The sequence below is a fragment of the Tiliqua scincoides genome, chromosome 3, assembly GCF_035046505.1.
Source record: "Tiliqua scincoides isolate rTilSci1 chromosome 3, rTilSci1.hap2, whole genome shotgun sequence".
In the NCBI taxonomy this organism is placed as follows: Eukaryota; Metazoa; Chordata; class Lepidosauria; order Squamata; family Scincidae; genus Tiliqua; species Tiliqua scincoides.
In genome coordinates this window covers 235,338,110-235,357,290 of record NC_089823.1, presented here as the reverse complement: position 1 = coordinate 235,357,290, position 19,181 = coordinate 235,338,110, and the positions used below count along the sequence as shown (strand labels likewise).

General features: G+C 47.2%; 1 protein-coding gene across 1 annotated transcript in view; it reads left to right on the top strand.

Annotated features, from left to right (window-relative positions):
- Window positions 1-1,746: 1,746 nt before the first annotated feature.
- The window catches only part of LOC136645333 (cytochrome P450 2J5-like), a 30,810-nt gene continuing 13,375 nt past the window's right edge, over window positions 1,747-19,181 (top strand). Inside the window, exons 1-5 of the mRNA XM_066621564.1 lie at window positions 1,747-1,920; window positions 2,755-2,917; window positions 9,267-9,416; window positions 11,315-11,475; window positions 13,209-13,385. Coding sequence (XP_066477661.1) covers window positions 1,747-1,920; window positions 2,755-2,917; window positions 9,267-9,416; window positions 11,315-11,475; window positions 13,209-13,385 — 825 coding nt within the window. The remainder of the gene's footprint in view (window positions 1,921-2,754; window positions 2,918-9,266; window positions 9,417-11,314; window positions 11,476-13,208; window positions 13,386-19,181) is intronic.

The following is a 19,181-nucleotide window of genomic DNA, read 5'->3' as shown; positions in this document are numbered from 1 at the left end:
AAGAACACAAGAACAGGCCCACTGGATCAGGCCAGAGGCCATTGTGCATCTCCAGTGCGCATCAGCAATTTTTCCAAATTCTAGCAAGCCTGAAGTACATCTTCAGGAGATTTTTGGTTGATGCTGTGTATGTAGAATAGGAAGCCAAATAGGGAAGTGTCTTGGAGCGCTTAGAATCTCTCTTCAACAGAGAGCATAGTAGCTTAAACAGAATAGTAGAAACCCTTCTACTTTTCTACCTGAATTTCTACCTTGGATCTTCCAGTGCTTCTTCTGGGGCTACAAACTCAAACTGGTGGTCCTCCTTTTCCTTACTTGTTCTGTCTCATCGGTTGGTTGTATGTCTGGCCCCTTTGCAATCTCAGGACCTGATCCTAACCGGTGCACCACCCGAGCTCCAGCCCCACTTCTGTTGGTGGTTGTCATAAAAGTGCCGTAAGGCACTTTTCCACTGGCCGAAGACATCCAGCACCAGCAGAAGGCCAGCGCCAATTGGCGTAGGGCCTCAGTGCCAGAAGTGGTGGTGCATCCGGCAATGACTGGCAATGACTGGTTTACTTTTTAGGCCTGTGACATCAAAGAACTCTATCACAGCATCAGAGATATTACAGGATGGTATCTGCGGTTTCAGAGCATCGACCATCTTGTTTCACTCAGGGCCCAACACCTTCCAACTTTCCAGCACCGAACCAGTCGCAATGCAGCCTTGAGGAAGCCTCTGTGACTGCCCACTGCCCCAGGATGCAGCGCACACCCCATTGGCACAACTGCATCAGCGCTGGAAAGGTGGATAGGATTGCACCCTCAATGACTTAATAGTTTTGTGTAAGTCTAACACGTGGTGAGTTAGAATTTGCCAACACTGAGTGGACACAGAGAAATAACTACAGATCTGTTGAACCAACTGAAGAAAGTACTTGCTTCTAGACAACACTGAGCAGCGTCATAGCCTACTAAGTTTTAAAGTAAAAGAGTATCTGACATTTATACGATATGTACAACACACGCTGCTCACAGAAACTGCCACTCATAGACCAGACACCCAGAGAGGTAGCTATGTCATGCGCTTTGAACTCTTTCTCTTCCCTCACACCCCCCCCCGTTCCCTTCTCTCCCCATCTTTAGCTAGCAGTTGGGGTTGGCAAAGCAGGGATCCCTGAAATCCTTCCCTACCATTCCCCTCTTTCTGATTTCCTAGGATGCACCAAATACACTCACACAACCCTGCACTCACCCCTATAGGACACTCTGGTTAGGGCACTATAATAATCCTTAACTGAGTCTTTTGGATATCTATTTTGTGTCCCTTTTAATAAAGGTGTAATCATTTATTGGAATGTTTCTCTCAATCTCTTCTTTAAGAAAAAGGAATTTCTGCAGAGTGCTGGTTTGCATCTAGTCTTAAGGACCCAGTGTTCCAATAGACCAGGTGTACTCATTCCCCTAAACAGGCTCTTTTGGTAACAGCCGTCTCAATTATTAACACATATCACAAACTAGTTATTAACATACTGAACTATTAACACATATCACATACCAGTATCATCCCCATGTCTGACATATATACATATATATGTAATTATAAATATATAATTACATGGTAGAATGATCTCATTCCTAGAACACTTGGATATGGTGTCAGATAAGACTTATTAATACTTTGCTATAAGCATTCAGTCCACCCAGCTGTGCATAGGAGAGATACAAGAAGGCAGAGAGAGAGAGAGAGAGAGAGAGAGAGGAGCCATGGCAATCTGGAGGAAATTGGTGTTTCTGATCATTCTAATTCCATGCCTGATTCTGCACTTCCTCAAACAACTCAGGGGATCCAGACTGTACCCTCCTGGCCCTCTCCGACTTCCCCTCATTGGAAATGTGTTGCGGATTGGGATCAAGCTTTCTCCTGATTCTTTTACTAAGGTATGTCTCAGTTGAGGATGACTGAAGAGCAGGGCCTAGGAGAGGGGGGTAAAGGGGGAAAATTTGGACCCAGGCCCAGTGTCAGAAAGGGGGCCCAGGAGCCAAAGGAAGGAGCCCAGAAATTTCCTGGGATCTTCCATGTTCTAATCTCACCCAGACTCACGGCCCACATGGGATGCTAGGGGCATTTTTGTGGGTACATGGTAGCAACTACAAACCAAACACACCAGGCCCAGGAATGCATACGTTCCTTAGCAGTGTGGCATCTGGGAGGAAACTGACCTGCTACAGTAGCTCTTTCGCTAGTGGATCTGCTTACCATGAAGGAGTGTATAGGAGCTCAGGGACACAGCTGCGGGACTGCAGCTGCTGCAGAAGTCTGTTTTGGTGTCCACAGGACACTTTCCATTATAATGTGAGCCTAAATACAATGATACTCATCTCTTGCAATGATTTTCTATATCTGAAAGATTTTAGAGAGCCTTAGGAGTGTGTTTGGTTTTCTGTATTACTATATCTAGCTGCCAAAGCCGGGTGGGCAGGTAGACCTGAGCTCTGCATTGGGAAGACTGGTAGACCTAGCTCCAAAGACTATTCCTACTGTTATCACTTGCCCTCTGCCTGTTTTGCCCCCATTCCGCCCACCCCCATTCCTACCCCCCACTCTGTTTCACCCCCTCCCCCTTTTTAAGGGGCCCAAAAGAAACTTCGTACCCCCTGATAAAATTCCTCTCAGAGGCCCTGCTGAAGAGCACTGTAGGAGGGATGAAGTTCTTGAAATCATCTTGCTTGTTTGAATGTGAATCTTTCTTCTCTACTTTGGTCCAAATGCAGCTAGCAAAGCAGTATGGAAACATTTTCACGATATGGATTGGGTATATGCCCGCAGTGGTCCTTTTTGGTTTCCAGGCAGTGAAAGAAGGGCTGATCAACCAATCTGAAGCCTTCGCTGATCGCCCAATGACCCCTTTCCTGAAAGTGATGACAAAAGAAAGGGGTAAGAGTCAGTCTTCTCTCCAGGGAATTCACACAGGAACCTCCACAAACACACGCACACACACAAACATGGAAGAAATCATGGAGTTTTTCAGTCTGTTGGAGATTCTTCCAACTGGTGAATCCTGGACATTGCCCAAAGTTTACACAAAGGAGTCTTGCTCACCAGCTTGTTTCTAATTAGGCAGCCCGTCCCCCACCTTCTCAGGGACTGTTTAAGATTTGTTTGCCATGAGTGAAGAAAAAGAAGAAGACATTCCAAGTCAGGGGAGCCAATTCCATCACCTCCTGTAGGGACCACCACTGCCCTGAGAACTTTCTGTGTCGTTTTTGTAACTTTTTCTTGTTGCTTTAATATTTTTAAATAGTAAATCTTCCTGAATGCCAAGGCAGAAAGGTGGCATATAAATGCAGCCCACTCCTGCTGAAACCCCCTTCACTGATGCAGCTGCACCAGTGGAACATGTACTGCATCTTAAGGTGGGGGCAGTGACAGAGGTGTCCTCAGGATCAGGGAATGTATGATCCCTTCCCCAGAAGGTCTCTTCAGTTCTGCACCAGCTGGTTCTACACCAGTGCAGAACTGAGGTGAGAAGGGGGGAGGGAAGGGAGAGAATGAAGGAGCATAGGATAGCAGCACATGTGAATACCAGTGGTAACCAGTGCATCTGCCCCGCCCCCTTCCCATTCCTGCCCCTCCCCCACTCCTCACCACATTTCTTCCACACCAAAGTTGGTGAACAGTGACCTATCTGCCAGCCCTTATATGTGGCCACCAGACATCATGCTCCTGGCCTTGTGCTCACTGGTGGAAGAGCACTTCCGCCGGCATCCTCTCTCTTCCATTGGTGGAACATGCCAGTGGACTGAGAGGCTACATTTCTGGCACAAGTAAGAGATGGTTTACAGGGCTTTAGTGTTTCATTGTCCTTCAACCATAATTTCTGATCCGGTTTTTGTGTGTGTGGTTTTTATAAAGGGATCATTGGTCTCAATCCCTGTGATTAAGGGGAAAATCAGACATGAAACAACCAGATTCCATAAGATGGTTTAATTAATGTATAATTGGATAAACTGCATTTTAAAAGTCAACCAAACAGTAGGCAGCCTGTAAGACACAGCAGGGAAGCCCTAAATGTAGCAGAACATTACACACACGTACTCTGCTAACTGGGCAAAAAAACACCTCTTAATAGCCCAATCCCAAGCATGTCTACTCAGAAGTAAGTCCCACTATAGTCAATGCGCTTATTCACGTGTGGGCATGGTTAGGATTGCAGCCTAAGAGCCCAATCCTATGCATGTCTACTCAGAAACAAGTCCCATCAATGGGGCTTACTCCCAGGAAAGTGTGGATAGGATTGGGCTGTAAGTGTTGGTTCTGTTATCCTGAGTTGGGAGAAAGCAACTGTCCCTCTATCTCAGCAGAGCATTTTCCCCACAGCTGCTTCCTGGTGCCTTCCTTGTGGGGCTGTTATTGTTCTTCTTTATTATGAGTCCCATTCGGACAAGGCGCCTTTTTCAGTTCTGAGGTTCTGCTAAAGTAGGAAACATTTTTTTAATGCCTAACTTTATTGTAAGAAAAAGAAAGAAAAAACACACAGTAAAATGAAAAGAAAAACAAATATTAAAAGTAGTTTAAAAGTGCAGATAAAGAAAACCTCTGACAATGTAGCATGAGCAAAGTCAAATACTCTAATTACTTACAGCTTTAAATCTTAATAATCTACATTTCCACCCGTATATATATACACACCCATATATATACAACTCCAATAGCCCTTTTCAAATGGTTATTCTGGAATAATTTCTGTATCCCTTAAAATCTAGTCTTCAGATCCACAACTCCTGGGCAACCCAATCCTGCGCTCCTGCGGCACACGGCTGCAGCAGCACCGAAAATGCCACTGCATTCAGGACAGCCACAGCAGCCGCAGGCGGCACGTCAGGCCAAGGCAACTTTTGTCCCCTTCTCCTGCGTAAGGGAAATAGCTCTGCAATGGGGCTACTTGATTCAGGGAAGAGCATTCATGTAGGGTGCCAAGCCCTGCACGAACGCTCTAGATGTGGTGAAGCTCCACCTCCACTTCAGAACCAGAACCAGGGACATCCACAAAAGTTGACTGTTGGGAGAGTTAGGACAGACAGAAGAAAATATTTCTTTACCCAGCGTGCAATTAGTCTGTGGAACTCTTTGCCACAGGAAGTAGTTATGGCATCTTGCCTGGGTGCCTTTAAGAGGGGATTGGACAGATTTCTGGAGAAGTTCATTACGGGTTACAAGTCATAGTAGGTATGTGCAAGCTCTTGGTTTTAGAGGTAGGCTGCCTCTGATTGCAAGATGCAGGGGAGTGCACTGGGATGCAGGTTGTGTCTGTTGTCTTGTATGCTCTCTGGGGCATTTGGTGGGACACTATGAGATACAGGAAGCTGGACTAGATGGGCCTTTGGCCTGCTCCAGTGTGGCTCTTCTTATGTCCTTATTCTTAAATTCAAAATGTGCTTTCACTTTGACAAACCATAAGTATACATGCAAACCAAATCTTAAATCATGTCCTTCTAAATTCAGCAGTTTTCTATTTTACAATAACAACCATTATTTCATCCACACAAAAACAACATGATGCATAATAAATTTTCAAGTTTGGCAGGCCTAGACCTCCTCTTTCTTTTGCAGCCTGCAAAATCTTAAATTTTATTCTTGGTTTTTTCCCTTGCCGTATAAATTTTGTCATATCTTTCTGCCATTCTTTAAATGGTTTATCCGAGAGTAAATCTGGTATAGTCTGGAAGAGAAACAACATTTTCAGTAATATATTCATCTTAGGGCACAATCCTAACCCCTTATGCCAGTGCTTTCCAGCACTGGCATAGTGGTGCCAATGGGACATGTGCTGCATCCTGCAGTTGGGTGACACTCACGAGGCCTCCTCACAGTAAGGGAATGTTTGTTCCCTTACCTCGAAGCTTCATTCCTTTATGTCTGTGCTGGAAAGCACCAACATAAGGCGTTATGATTTATTTATTTATTTATTCATTCATTCATTCGATTTATATTCCGCCTTTCTCCCCGAAGGGCATCCAAGGTCAAAAAACAATTAAAACAAGATAAAATACATGGATAAAATACATAGCAGCAGATTGAAAGCATGCAGTAAAAGACAAATTTATAAAAACAGCCCTTATAGTGCCTCGAAGGCTTACCTGAATAAAAAAGTCTTCAGGCCCCAACCGGAACGCTAATAATGAGGAAGCTGCTCTCAATTAAATGGAGAGGGAATTCCATAGTGTAGGTGCCACCACCGAAAAGGCCCTGTTTCTGGCTGCCATTCCCTTCACCACTCTCAATGACAGCACAACCAACAGGGCCCCTTCTGATGACCTAAGAGAACGGACCAGATTATACGAAATAAGGCGGTCTCTCAAATACGCTGGTCCCAAGCCATTTAGGGCTTTAAAGGTCATAACCAGCACCTTGAATTCAGCCCGGAAATGAATGGGCAGCCAGTGCAACTGCGATAGTGGCAGAGAAGAAAAGTGCTTCGCTGCAATTATCGCCACAGAGTAGGCCCTGTAGTGGGCCTTAGCCTGTGTCCGGTCGGATCTGTCAAGAGTCTTCCTCCACCATTGCTCAAGATGCCTACCCTACTGCTTCATCATTCAAAGCTCCTCGGTCAGGGGTCGGCAAACTGCGGCTCTAGAGCTGCATGCGGCTCTTTCAGCTGTCTGCTGCGGCTCCTCCGAGTGAAAGTGGCAAAGGGGTTAACAGGAGGCACCTGTGTTGGGAGGGCAGGCTGCTTCCCTCCGCCCCCTAAGCTCACTGCCCTCCTCTCCCTTCACCCCCACCTGCCCCGAATTGGTTTCCCTTTTCAATTTTGCCCGCTCTGCAGGCTTAAGGTCCCTTTTTTTCCTTTCCCCAACTCTCCAGCAGGCTCAGCCAATCAGCATCCAGCAGGCTTCTGGCTTTTTCTGTTGGAGTGGCTCAGGGCCCTTCACTGGCTGATCACCAGCCAATCCTGAGCTGCCCTCCTCCTCAGCCATTGCAAGCCCTTGCAGCCCGCCTTTCCTTGAGCAGGTCCCCACTCAGTGCAAGGGGAGGCTTTTCCTCCACAGCAGAGACATCCTGTGTGTCTACTAAGTAGTAAGCCCCATTACAGCAGATGAAGCTTACTCCCAGGAAAGGGTGCCTGGGATGGCAACCTTGAAGCCTGCTCAAGGCCAAGCGCAAGGACGGGTGAGTGGGAGCCCGCGCAGGTCTGTTCAAGAGTAAGCCCCAATGTAGTCCCTGGGCTACTCCCAGGAAGGTGTGGAGGGCTGTAGCCTCAGCCTCCTCCTGTGCAGGTCTACTCACAAGTAAGCCCCGCTGTAGTCAGTGAGGCCTCCTCCCAGGAAGGTGTGGAGAGGACTGCAACCTGAGAACTCCAACCAACTTGTCTGCTCAGAAGTCCCATTGTAGCCAATGGGGCTTACTCCCAGGACAGTGTGGAGAGGGTTGCAACCTGAGTGAGGGAGGGCAGGCAGGCAGGCAGGGCAGAAGCTGGCCTGTGGCTGCCCCCCCCCTTCTTCTCTTCCCCACCTCTGGAGTCTGTGTCCTTTTTTCCTTCCAGCAGGGTGCCTCTGGAAGGTGGGGGGAGTTCTTTAGTATCCATGTAAGATAAGCAGATGTCATAACTGCCATATGTATTGGAATCCTGGAAGATCTGTTGAGGTAGATGTAGTGTCAGCAGTGGCCCCTTTAAGGGTAAGGCCTGGACATCCAGCAGAGTGTGCTGCACAGCTGCAGCCACTTGAAGGCAATAGGGCCCTCAGGACACCTGAGGAAGGGGGTGTGGGTTGTAGAAGGAGTGCAGGTTGGAGACTGACTGACTGGGCTTATTGACTTTGACTTGGATACTCTGACTGATTTGACTGACTTACTTTGGAATCAGATCTTGGACTGTGACTTGGCTTATTGACTTTGGACTCTGCCCTGGATACTCTGACTGACTTTGTGACTAATGGACTGCTGGAGACACTGGAGTTTGGTGTGTGGCTGCTGTGCCCTAGACCTGCTGAGGACCAAGGGGCTGCTGTAGTGGTGGGAGGCTGCTGGCAGGAGAGAGGACCTCTGCAGGTTGAACAGGCGAGCTACCCTGGAGGTGGGGTCCAGCAGGACTACAGGGCAGAACCAGGGTCATTTGTTGGGAGAAAGAAGGGGAGCTAATTTGCTTAAAGTGGGCATAATTCTCCAGGCAGAGAATGGCCTTGGAATCAGGCAAAACACCATAGAGGACCAGGCATCTGAAAACACAGGACAAGAATGTATGACAAAACTAACTAAAAGCTACAAGAGGGGGCTACATTATAAAAATGGGACCTATAAGAGCATAAAGGTAAAAAAAAGCTATATATGCAGTGTTATCTTCATTTTAGATGTCAAAAGGGTTTTGTGGCTCCTGAGGTTTTTTTCCTCTGGAAAACGGGTCCAAATGGCTCTTTGAGTGTTTAAGGTTGCCGACCCCTGTCCTCGGTAAACCAAGGAGCCACTTTGACTCTGCTGGCTGGGAGGCGCCGATCAGGAGCAATCTCATCCACAGCCCTGGCCATCACTGTGTTCCAGAGATCAACCAGAGCCTCAGATGAGTCATTGGCCTTAGCAGCAGGAAAATCCCCCAGAGCCCTCAGGAAACCATTCGGATCCATCAGTCTACGGGGGCGAATCAAACAATAAGGTCCTCCGCCTCTGCAGAGACAGGATTTAGGATTGCACCCTAAATTACAGAAATCCTTCCTAAAAGAGACAACTTCAGTCTTTCCCATCTCACACAATCTCTTTTTATCTCATTCCAAACTTTGCCATAATTGTTTTGAAATAACATATAATTCATACTTGTTAGGATAGCACCCAGATATTTAACGTTTTTTCTACCTTAAACCCAGTCTTGTTCATCAACTTTACTTGTTCTTGTTGATTCATGTTCTTTGATAAGATTTTAGTTTTTTTTGTTTATTTCTCTTAAAACCTGCAAATAAACCAAATTCCCTCAACTTAAACACCAACAATTGGTTGTCTTTTAGTGGTTTTTTTATAATTAAAACCATAATTAAAACCAAAATTAAAACCATCCCGAAATGCTCTTACTTTAAAATGTTCATTCTTAATCCTTGCACCCTGTATTCTTTCATCTTGTCTGATGTCTCAAAACTTCCAGGGCGAGTATAAACAACAATGGTGATAAAGGACATCCTTGTTGTGTTCCCTAAAATAGGATTCTCTGGAGTCATAAGCATGAGCAGCACAAACTTGGCCTCTGCTAGGCTTGCAGCCTTTTTTGCAAACAATAACTTCTCATTGATTCTCCTGACCACAGGAATTATACTTTCAAACGGTCACACTTGGAAGCAGCAGAGACGGTTTGCACAAGTGACCATGCGGCGGCTGGGACTGGGGAAGAAAGGCCTGGAGCACCAAATCAAAGAGGTGGCCCAGGAGCTTGTGGAGATCTTTGCACGGGCCAAAGGTAGGTGATGCTAGAAGACACTTCAGGGGTCCGTCTGCTTTTTATTAGTCACCATGTCATGAAAACCACATTTTCACCAGTGAATTTAGTGGGTCCTGTTAGATAGCGAAGGAAGCAGGTGCAGATATTGACACCACCCCAGAAGTACATTCAACAAAAACATTTATTGAAAGAACACAGGAATAGCCAAGTATGGATCTCAGCTGAGGAATCCACATTCAAAGGTTAGTGGTTTCTACAATCCCAAAGAAAATAGCCCCTCCCTCTCTGCTACAATGGTCACTCAGGAAAGGAAAGCATTGCCTTCCCCAAGGATAACCACACTGAACACTTTAAGGCCAAAACATTTCAGCCTTAAAGATGCCTGACAAAGATGACTCCACGCCTGCAGAAAGCTCTCCTCCTAGATAAGCCTTTCCTCATAAGAAAGGTGCCCCAGCCCAGTAATCATTTTGGTTGCTCTCTTTTGCACCTTTTCCATTTCCACTCGTATATCCTTTTTGAGGTGCGGCAACCAGAACTGGACCCAGTACTCCAGGTGTGGCCTTACCATTGATTTGTACAACAGCATTATAATAGTAGCTGTTTTGTTCTCAATACCTTTTCTAATGATCCCAAGCATAGAATTGGCCTTCTTCACTGCCGCCACACACTGGGTTGACACTTTCATCAACCTGTCCACCACCACCCCAAGATCTGATCTGTCACAGACAGATCAGAACCCATCAGCCCAGGGGTGTCAAACATAAGGCCCAGGGGCCGGATGCGGAATAACAGGAATTTAGAAAGAGCATACAATACACACCAACAATTAAAATAATAAAAACTAACTCCTAATATCCAACTATCATTAACCGAAGTCTTACATGAAGAAATCTCAGTCCATGAGTCAGCCCTGCCGTGATCAGGGTCCTTCCAGCGTGGAATGGAGCGGTCAAAGCCCAGGCCCCACAGTCCAGAGAGGAACTAAGGCAAAGGATGTTCCTTATACTGGCTTGACCTCAGCAGCCAATCAGAAATCAGAACCAGCCGAACTTTCCAGAGGCAGACATGCACTCAAGCTACTCACTTGTGATGGGTCACCCCTGCCCATCCTGAAACCTGCAGCTGGAACAGATTCCCAGTCAAGGTGTCCTTGGCCAATCAAGCCACTCGGGGAACAGCCATCTCTCAGAGACGAGGGCCAGCTGCTCCCACGTCCTCCCTAGAAGCTGGCTCCTGTGGATTGCTCTTAGTTAACAGCTTTCTCACGGCTGCATCTAACTTGCATGGTTTCACACATGTAACATGGCCTCAGGCACAGGCCTCTACTTTTGCTGTGAACTAGTTTTTACTTTTCCTGTGACAATGACCATTCTGCATTAGCGTGTTCCCAAAGCGTGTTCTGCTCAGGTGCGGAAGGCGTATTCAGTCATTACCTGACATCCCATCTGTCTTCAGTCACGAAGCTCAGAGTACCTGAAGGTCCCAGGTCCCTTCCTGACCAGACCTAGATCTTAGCTGAGCTTCAGCAAGGCCCAGGCTGTGCAATAGGGCAGAGAGCCTGTGCCTGGCTGCATGAGGCGGGGGCAGGGAAAGCCCATTCCCGCGCAAGTGCTCGCAGCTGCACCCTTAAATCAAAACGTACTTAGATTCAATTGGCCCATTAACTCACATACGCTGTAAAGTGCTTATTTTGATTGCTTTCTATCCCATTCTACCATACAGATAAAAAGTCTATAATACATTTTATTTATATCTTTAGTATTCTACAGATTTGGCTATGATGCTGGAGCCTCACGTGAACTGCTTCCAACTGGGCCCCACAGCTCCTAAGGCCAGCCGTCTCTCCCTCCCCCCTCCCTCCCTCCCCCTCTCTATCTCTCTCTCTATCTCACAACTGATAACTGTATTTGCAGGGCAGCCACTTGACCCCATGTTACCCCTCATTAATTCAACCTGCAATGTGATTTGTACTTTGGCTTTTGGTCATCGCTTTTCTCTTGAAGACAAAGAGTTCCTGAAGTTGATGGAAGCCCTTGAAAGTAGCACAAGATTTATAGGCAGCTTCTTTCATGGTGTGAGTAGCCTTTTCCTTCTCAACTAAGCCAGCCAATTTTGTCTCCCCAATGCCTTTCCTAACCCTTTAACAGTTAAGCGTACTTCTGAAGAAGGTATTCTTAGACTTTACCTGGAATGCACATTTAACTGAATCACAGCTCAATGGGTGGAATGAGCGTTCCGCTGTCACAGCAGCACAAACTCTGTTCCACAGCCAAGCTAGTTGCAGTCACCCCTGCAAAACCTCAGTGGTTTCTCTCCTCCGTCACTGCAGAGCCCAGACTGTGCTGATTCAGGAAGTTGGTGGCAAAAGTGTGTCATGGGTAGGGTGGGATGGCAGGGGCATAGGTCAGGAGGACCAATAGGCCAAAAGGTAGAGGTAAATAGAGGTAAGTAGACATATTTTTATTTGCTCCCCCAACTATTGGATGCAGCACACACCCCATTGGCATGGCTGCATCATCATCAGTGGTGGAGGATAGGATGGGGCCATTCATTAATTGAGAGTGACTGGATGGATGTGTGTGTGTGTGTGTGAGAGAGAGAGAGAGATCAAAGTCCCTCTGTGTGTGGCTTACTTCCACCTGATGCTCAATGGTCAACAAACCAAATATTGCAAAGATTCTGTCCACCTCACGTGATCATCCAAAACTGTGGCTTCCAAACTTTAGGAGACCATGGAACGTAGAGGCAAAAATTAGAATTGTTGTGGACTTCAAGCAGTGCTGCAGAGGCCGGTGTGGCACAGCAGTGGGCTTCGCAGCCAGACAAACCCGGAAGAGTTGCCCAGCAGCTGCAGGAGTCTGTGCCTCTCACTTCTCTCAGGGAGCTGGTAATGGAGTGCGACTCCTGCAGCTACCGGCCTGCTGTTCCACAGTGCGATGACCGAGTCATCCAAAGTTTGTGCTGGAACCTGCGCAAGAGCAGCGCAGAACTGGAAATGATTGGCACTCGGGTGTGACCGGATTTCTTTCTGTGTGTGAGAGAACTTGCAGGCCAATCTTCAAGTTCTCACAGACCACGGGCTAGGAACCACTGCGCTAAAAGAAACCAAATCTGGGTAGCTCTGGACATGATTGAGACATACCAAATTATGCACGGGAAGGAAAGTGGATAGAGAGATGCTCTTTACACTCTCACATAACACCAGAGCCAGGGGACATCCACTAAAATTGAGTGTTGGGAGAGTTAGAACAGACAAAAGAAAATATTTTTTTACTCAGCATGTGGTTGGTCTATGGAACTCCTTGCCACAGGATGTGGTGACGGCATCTGGCCTGGATGCCTTTAAAAGGGGATTGGACAAGTTTCTGGAGGAAAAATCCATTACGGGGTACAAGCCATGATGTGTATGTGCAACCTCCTGATTTTAGAAATGGGCTATGTCAGAATGCCAGTGCAAGGGAGGGCACCAGGATGCAGATCTCTTGTTATCTGGTGTGCTCCCTGGGGCATTTGGTGGGCTGCTGTGAGATACAGGAAGCTGGACTTGATGGGCCTATGGCCTGATCCAGTGGGGCTGTTCTTATGTTCTTATGTAACTTCTCAACATTCAGGGAGGTGAGGAATGCTTGTCACAAAACGCTGTTTCTCAAGTGTTCTCTGAACCATGATGTTGAAGTCAGAACTATTGGGTGGGCATATGAAACAATGCTGTTTGTAACTATGGGGGGGGTGTTATTCACTTATGAACCCTTATGTTGCTGAGCTTCCTCATGATGGTAACAGGATGTGCTTTCATCTGTCCCATAGCTGTATGAAATATTCCCGTTTGTCATGAAACATCTCCCAGGGCCTCACCAAAAGGCATTGCTCTCAGTTGAGACGATGCGTTCATTTGTGAAGAAGGAGGTTGAAAGGCACAAGGAGCATCACTCTCTGCATGAACCTCAGGATTTCATTGATTTCTATCTCCTTCAGATGGAGAAAGTGAGTACCTGCTTTGTATGTCCTGGAGCACTGCCTGGGGGCAATGGGGATCTGGATGGGGGCTAACAAACTGAACTGAAATCCAGACAAGACAGAGGTCCTTCTGGTTCAGAAATTCATGACGCAGGTGCTGGCCTACCCTCCTGCTCTGAATGGTGCTGCACTCCACCTGAAAGAACAGATGCTCAGTTGGGAGTTCTGAATTCACAGCTGCCCCTGGATGTCCAGGTGTCAGCTGTGGCCAGGGTTGCCTTTGCTGAGCTTCAGCTGGTGTGCAAGCTGTGGCCATACCTGCATCAGCCTAGGTGGATCAAGCTATGAAATATTAAGATTAGACTATTGTAACTCACTCTGCATCGGGCTGCCATTGATGATGGTTCAGGTTGCAATTAGCATAGAATGCAGTTACTTGTGTGGTTGCTGGAGGTCTCTTGTGGCCTCTGTCATAGACTTCCCTCCACTTTGGGATAACAGGACCCTGTTTTTCCAGATCCCCACCAAGCTTTGCTTAGAGAACCTATGCCCACTTTAAGCTAATGAGCTCCCCAACAATGGCCCCAGTTCTGCACTTCAGCACTGCTGCATCCCACACCAAGGCCTCCACAGGCGAGATTTTAACTTGGTTGTTTCTTCTCTTGGGGGTCTTTTCCACATCTTCCCCACTTGACCCTCTGAGCTTTTTCAGGGAACGGATGCCATATTTGATGAGCCTCCCCATACACTGCATCATCTGAAATATGGTCCAAGAAAATGCTCAAAGTAGCCCCAACATTCCATAATATGGTAGCAGTGTTTGCCCCTTGTATAGCGAGGTCTAGCACCTCCCATACCTGCCAGAGATCCACTTGCCTTGTTTTCCTATTATACCAGGGGAAACTAATTGCCCTGGGCTCACACCCCACTCCTGGTACCAATTTGTTTTGCCAGATTCCTGTTCCGAGCTTTGCCTGAAGAACTTATGCCCACTCTAAGTAATTAGTTCCCCAGCTTAACCACCGCTAGCTCTAGCAGTCTGCATAAACTCCCACTGCACCCGGCACCAGCAAAAGGGGTAGCTTGCCTGTGGGGCTGCAGGGTCCCTCTTCCCAGTTCCTGAGGCAACAGTCCTTCCAGGTGCAGTAGCGCCCCTTTAGCTTTCTACCATCTAGCAACCTCCGTCCAGGCAATCAGTTCATTAACCGGTTGGGTAGTCAGTTAATCCACAAGTCAGTCCACCAGTTTGTTGTTTGTCCGCCAATTCGTTGATCAGGTTGCCAGTTAATCAGTCCAAAACTTCAGTAAGCCGTTAGTCAGTCTGTTAGCAGAGCTGTGGGTCAGTTCATAAGTTAACAGCCAGTAAGTCAGTTAGCCAGAGAATCAGTCCAATAAGCAGAGCCATGAGTCAGTCCATGGGTCATCAGGCCAGTACAGGGCTTTTCAAACTGGGGCATTGTGATGCCCCAGCCTGAGGGCCCTGGCCTCTGCCCCCTTAAGGCGTGGTGGTCGCAAGGAGGCAGGGAGGAAGCGGTAAGTTGCTCAGGGGGCTGCAGGGGCTTGGCTGGACTTACCAGAGCCTCCTGCAGCCTCCTGGGGGTGCGGGGAGCCCTGCATGAGTGTCTGCAGGGCTCCCCAGGCTTCTAAAAGTAAGTGGAGCTACCGGGCTTCACTTCCATTCACTTCACTGGAAGTGGAATGTGATGGCTGCACTTTCACTTTTGAAGACCTGGGGAGCCCTGCAGACACTTGCGCAGGGCTCCCCACACCCCCAGGAGGCTCTGGTAAGTCCAGCCAAGCCCCTGCAGCCCCCTTAGCATCACCACCTCTGCAAGGACTTACTGGCTCTCATACTTTCTAGTCCAACTTCCTGTAAGTCACAGCGGTCCACCAAATGCCCCAGGGAGCACACCAGATAACAAGAGACCTCATCCTGGTGCCCACCCTTGCATCTGACATAGCCCATTTCTAAAATCAGGAGGTTGCACATGGGCTTGTAACCCATAATGGACTTTTCCTCCAGAAATTTGTTCAATAATTTTAAAGCCATCTAGGCCAGATGCCGTCACCACATCCTCTGACAAGGAGTTCCACAGACCAACCACACACTGAGTAAAGAAATATATTCTTTTGTCTGTCCTAACCCTCCCAACACTCTATTTAAGTGGATGTCCCCTGGTTCTGGTGTTACGTGAGAGTGTAAAGAGCATCTCTCTATCCACTCTGTCCATCCCCTGCATAATTTTGTATGTCTCAATCATGTCCCCCCTCAGGCGTCTCTTTTCTAGGCTGAAGAGGCCCAAACGCTGTAGCCTTTCCTCATAAGGAAGGTGCCCCAGCCCAGTAATCATCTTAGGGCGCAATCCTAACTCCTTATGTCAGTTTTTTCAAGCATTAGCATAGTGCTGGAAAGCACTGACATAAGGGGTTAGGATTATGCCCTTAGTCGCTCTCTTTTGCACCTTTTCCATTTCCACTATGTCGTTTTTGAGTTATGTGACCAGAACTGGACGCAATACTCCAGGTGTGGCCTTACCATCGATTTGTACAACAGCATTATAATATTAGCCGTTTTGGTCTCAATACCTTTTCTAATGATCCCAAGCATAGAATTGGCCTTCTTTGCTGCCGCAGCACATTGAGTTGACACTTTTGATATGTGCAGAACTTGGGCTCAGTTGACTGCTGGAAATTGGCCTGAGGGGATCGTAGCCTGTACCCTTTCATGAGCCAATAGACAGTCAGTGTGAGTTTGTCTGAGGAGGACCAAAGGGAAAACTGCTGCAGGAGAGAAGGCTGCAGTACCAGTAGGGGGAAGGTAGAGGCTGCTGTGTGCAGAGGCCTATAAAAGGGGCTGCAGAAGCAAAGAGCGGAAGGACCGCCATGGAAGCTTGGGAGAGAAAGAGCTGGGAGAGACCAAGCTAGAGAAGGAGCTGAGGAGAGAGCTGCAGGAAGGAGCCCTTGGGAGCCTCTGAGAATCAGGGAACAACCATCCAGCCTTTGCCTCAAGTCCTGCTGCCTAGTGCCTGCCTGCCTGCCTGCCTCAGGTTCACTCAGCTGGGGAGATTTGGAACAAGGTGGTTTTTATTTGGTTCAAGTTCCATTCCTCCGAATAAAAGCCTTAAACTCAGTTTGGTGTCAGTGATCTCTTTCGATCCTGCATAACACTTTCATCGACCTGTCCACCACCACCCCAAGATCTCTCTCCTGACCTGTCACAGACAGCTCAGAACCCTTTAGCCTATATGTGAAGTTTTGATTTTTTGCCCCAATGCGCATGACTTTACACTTACTGACATTGAAATGCATCTGCCATTTTGCTGCCCATTCTGCCAGTTTGGAGAGATCCTTTTGGAGCTTCTCACAATCACTTTTGGTCTTCACCACTCCAAAAGGTTTGGTGTCGTCTGCAAACTTAGCCACTTCACGGCTCAACCCTGTCTCCAGGTCATTTATGAAGAGGTTGAAGAGCACTGGTCCCAGGACAGATCCTTGGGGCACATCGCTTTTCACCTCTCTCCATTGTGAAAATTGCCCTTTGACACCCACTCTCTGTTTCCTGGCCTTCAACCAGTTCTCAATCCATGAGAGGACCTGTCCTCTAATTCCCTGACTATGGAGTTTTTTCAGTAGCCTTTGGTGACAGAGTGTGTCAAACGCCTTCTGAAAGTCCAGATATATAATGTCCACAGGTTCTCCCACATCCACATGCCTGTTGACCTTTCCAAAGAATTCTATAAGGTTCGTGAGGCAAGACTTACCCTTACAGAAGCCATGCTGACTCTCCCTCAGCAAGGCCTGTTCGTCTATGTGTTTTGAGATCCTATCTTTGATGAGGCATTCCACCATCTTACCCAGTATGGATGTTAGGCTGACCAGCCTATAGTTTCCCAGGTCCCCTCTCCTTCTCTTTTTAAAGATCAGTGTGACATTTGCTATCCTCCAATTCTCTGGCACCATGGCTGTTTTGAGGAACAAGTTGCATATTTTAATCAAGAGATCAGCAACTTTATTCTTCAGTTCCTTAATAACTCTTGGGTGGATGCCACCTGGGCCCGGTGACTTATTGAACTTTAATTTGTCAATTAGGTCTGAATCATCTTCTATTTTAACCTCCGTCTGACTTAATTTCTTGGTCAGGAGGGGCCATTGGAGCAGAAGTATCTGCCCGACGTCTTCTGCCATGAAGACAAATGCAAATAACTCATTCAATTTCTCTGCCATCTCGAAGTTTCCTTTTATTTCCCCTTTCCCTCCCTCACCATCCAGAGGGCCAACTGCTTTTCTGGCGGGTTTCCTGCTTCTAACATATTTGAAGAAGCTTTTATTGTTCCCCTTAATGCTGCTGGCCATGAGTTCCTCATAGTCTCTCTTGGCCTCCCTTCTTACATTTCTTTTGCCACTGTTGATGTTCCTTTTTATTCTCCTCATTAGGGCAAGACTTCCATTTACGGAAGGATGTTTCCTTGCCCTTTACAGCCTCTCTAACTTGGCTGGTTAGCCATGCGGGCACCCTCCTGGACTTAGTCGAGCCCTTCTTCCTTTGCGGTATACACTTCTGCTGGGGCTATATTACTGTTGTTTTAAACAGCCTCCATGCATTCTGGAGAGATTGGACTCCTATTACCTTCCTTTTCAACCTCCTTCTAACCAGTTTGCTTGTTGGAAGTCAAAAGTTTTTGTGACATATTTGCCTGGTATTCTTTCCCTGACTTGCATGTCGAAATGGATTGCAGCATGGTCGCTGTTCCCCAATGGCTCAGTAACACTTACATCTCTAACCAGGTCTTGAATACCGGACAATATTAAATCCAACTGTCCTCTGGTGGGCTCCATGACTAGCTGCTCTAAGGCACAGTCATTTAGCATGTCAAGAAATCTGGTCTCTTTTTTGTGATCAGAACACAAATTGACCCTTAACCCTGTATTCCTTAAACCCTGTATTCCCCAGAGCAGAGGGCCACTGCTGACATCACAACTTATCTCCTTGCCAGATCTTCTGTGATTTCAAAACAGACCCTCTTTAGAAGTCTTCTGGAAAGACCTAAAGACTTTCCTCTTCCAGAAAGCCAAAAAACCTTCTGCCCTCATGAACTCAATAGTTGTATTAATTATTGATTGAAGGTTGTATTATTGTAGCTATTTTACCACTAGTTGATTTTAATATAGTGTATGCGTAGGTGAACCACACCTATGTGGTGTATGTATGTATGTATACACTAGTGTATGTGTAGGTGAACTGTAGGTGACAGTGAACCAACCCTACAAGAACTTCACGTGGCCCTGGACTCCCTTGCCTTTGGCAAGGCACCTGGAAAAGACAGCATCCCTGCTGAAGTCCTAAAGTGCTGCAAAGAGATCATCGTCACTGAGCTGCATGAAATCCTCTGTCTTTGCTGGAGAGAAGGTGGAGTACCTCAAGACATGAGGGATGCAAACATCATCACGCTGTACAAGAACAAAGGTGACAGGGGTGACTGCAACAACTACCGCAGCATCTCTCTCCTTAGCGTTGTAGGAAAGCTGTTTGCCCGAGTTGGACTAAAGAGGCTCCAGGTACTTGCAGAGAGCATCTATCCAGAATCGTAGTGTGGATTCCAAGCCAACAGGTCCACCACTGATATGGTATTCTCCCTTAGACAACTGCAGGAGAAATGCAGGGAACAACAACAGCCACTCTTTATAGCCTTCATAGATCTCACAAAGGCTTTCGACCTGGTCAGTAGAGATGGCCTCTTCCAGATTCTCCCCAAGATCGTATGTCCACCCAGGCTCCTCAGCATCATCAGATCTTTCCACAAGGACATGAAGGGCACTGTTGTC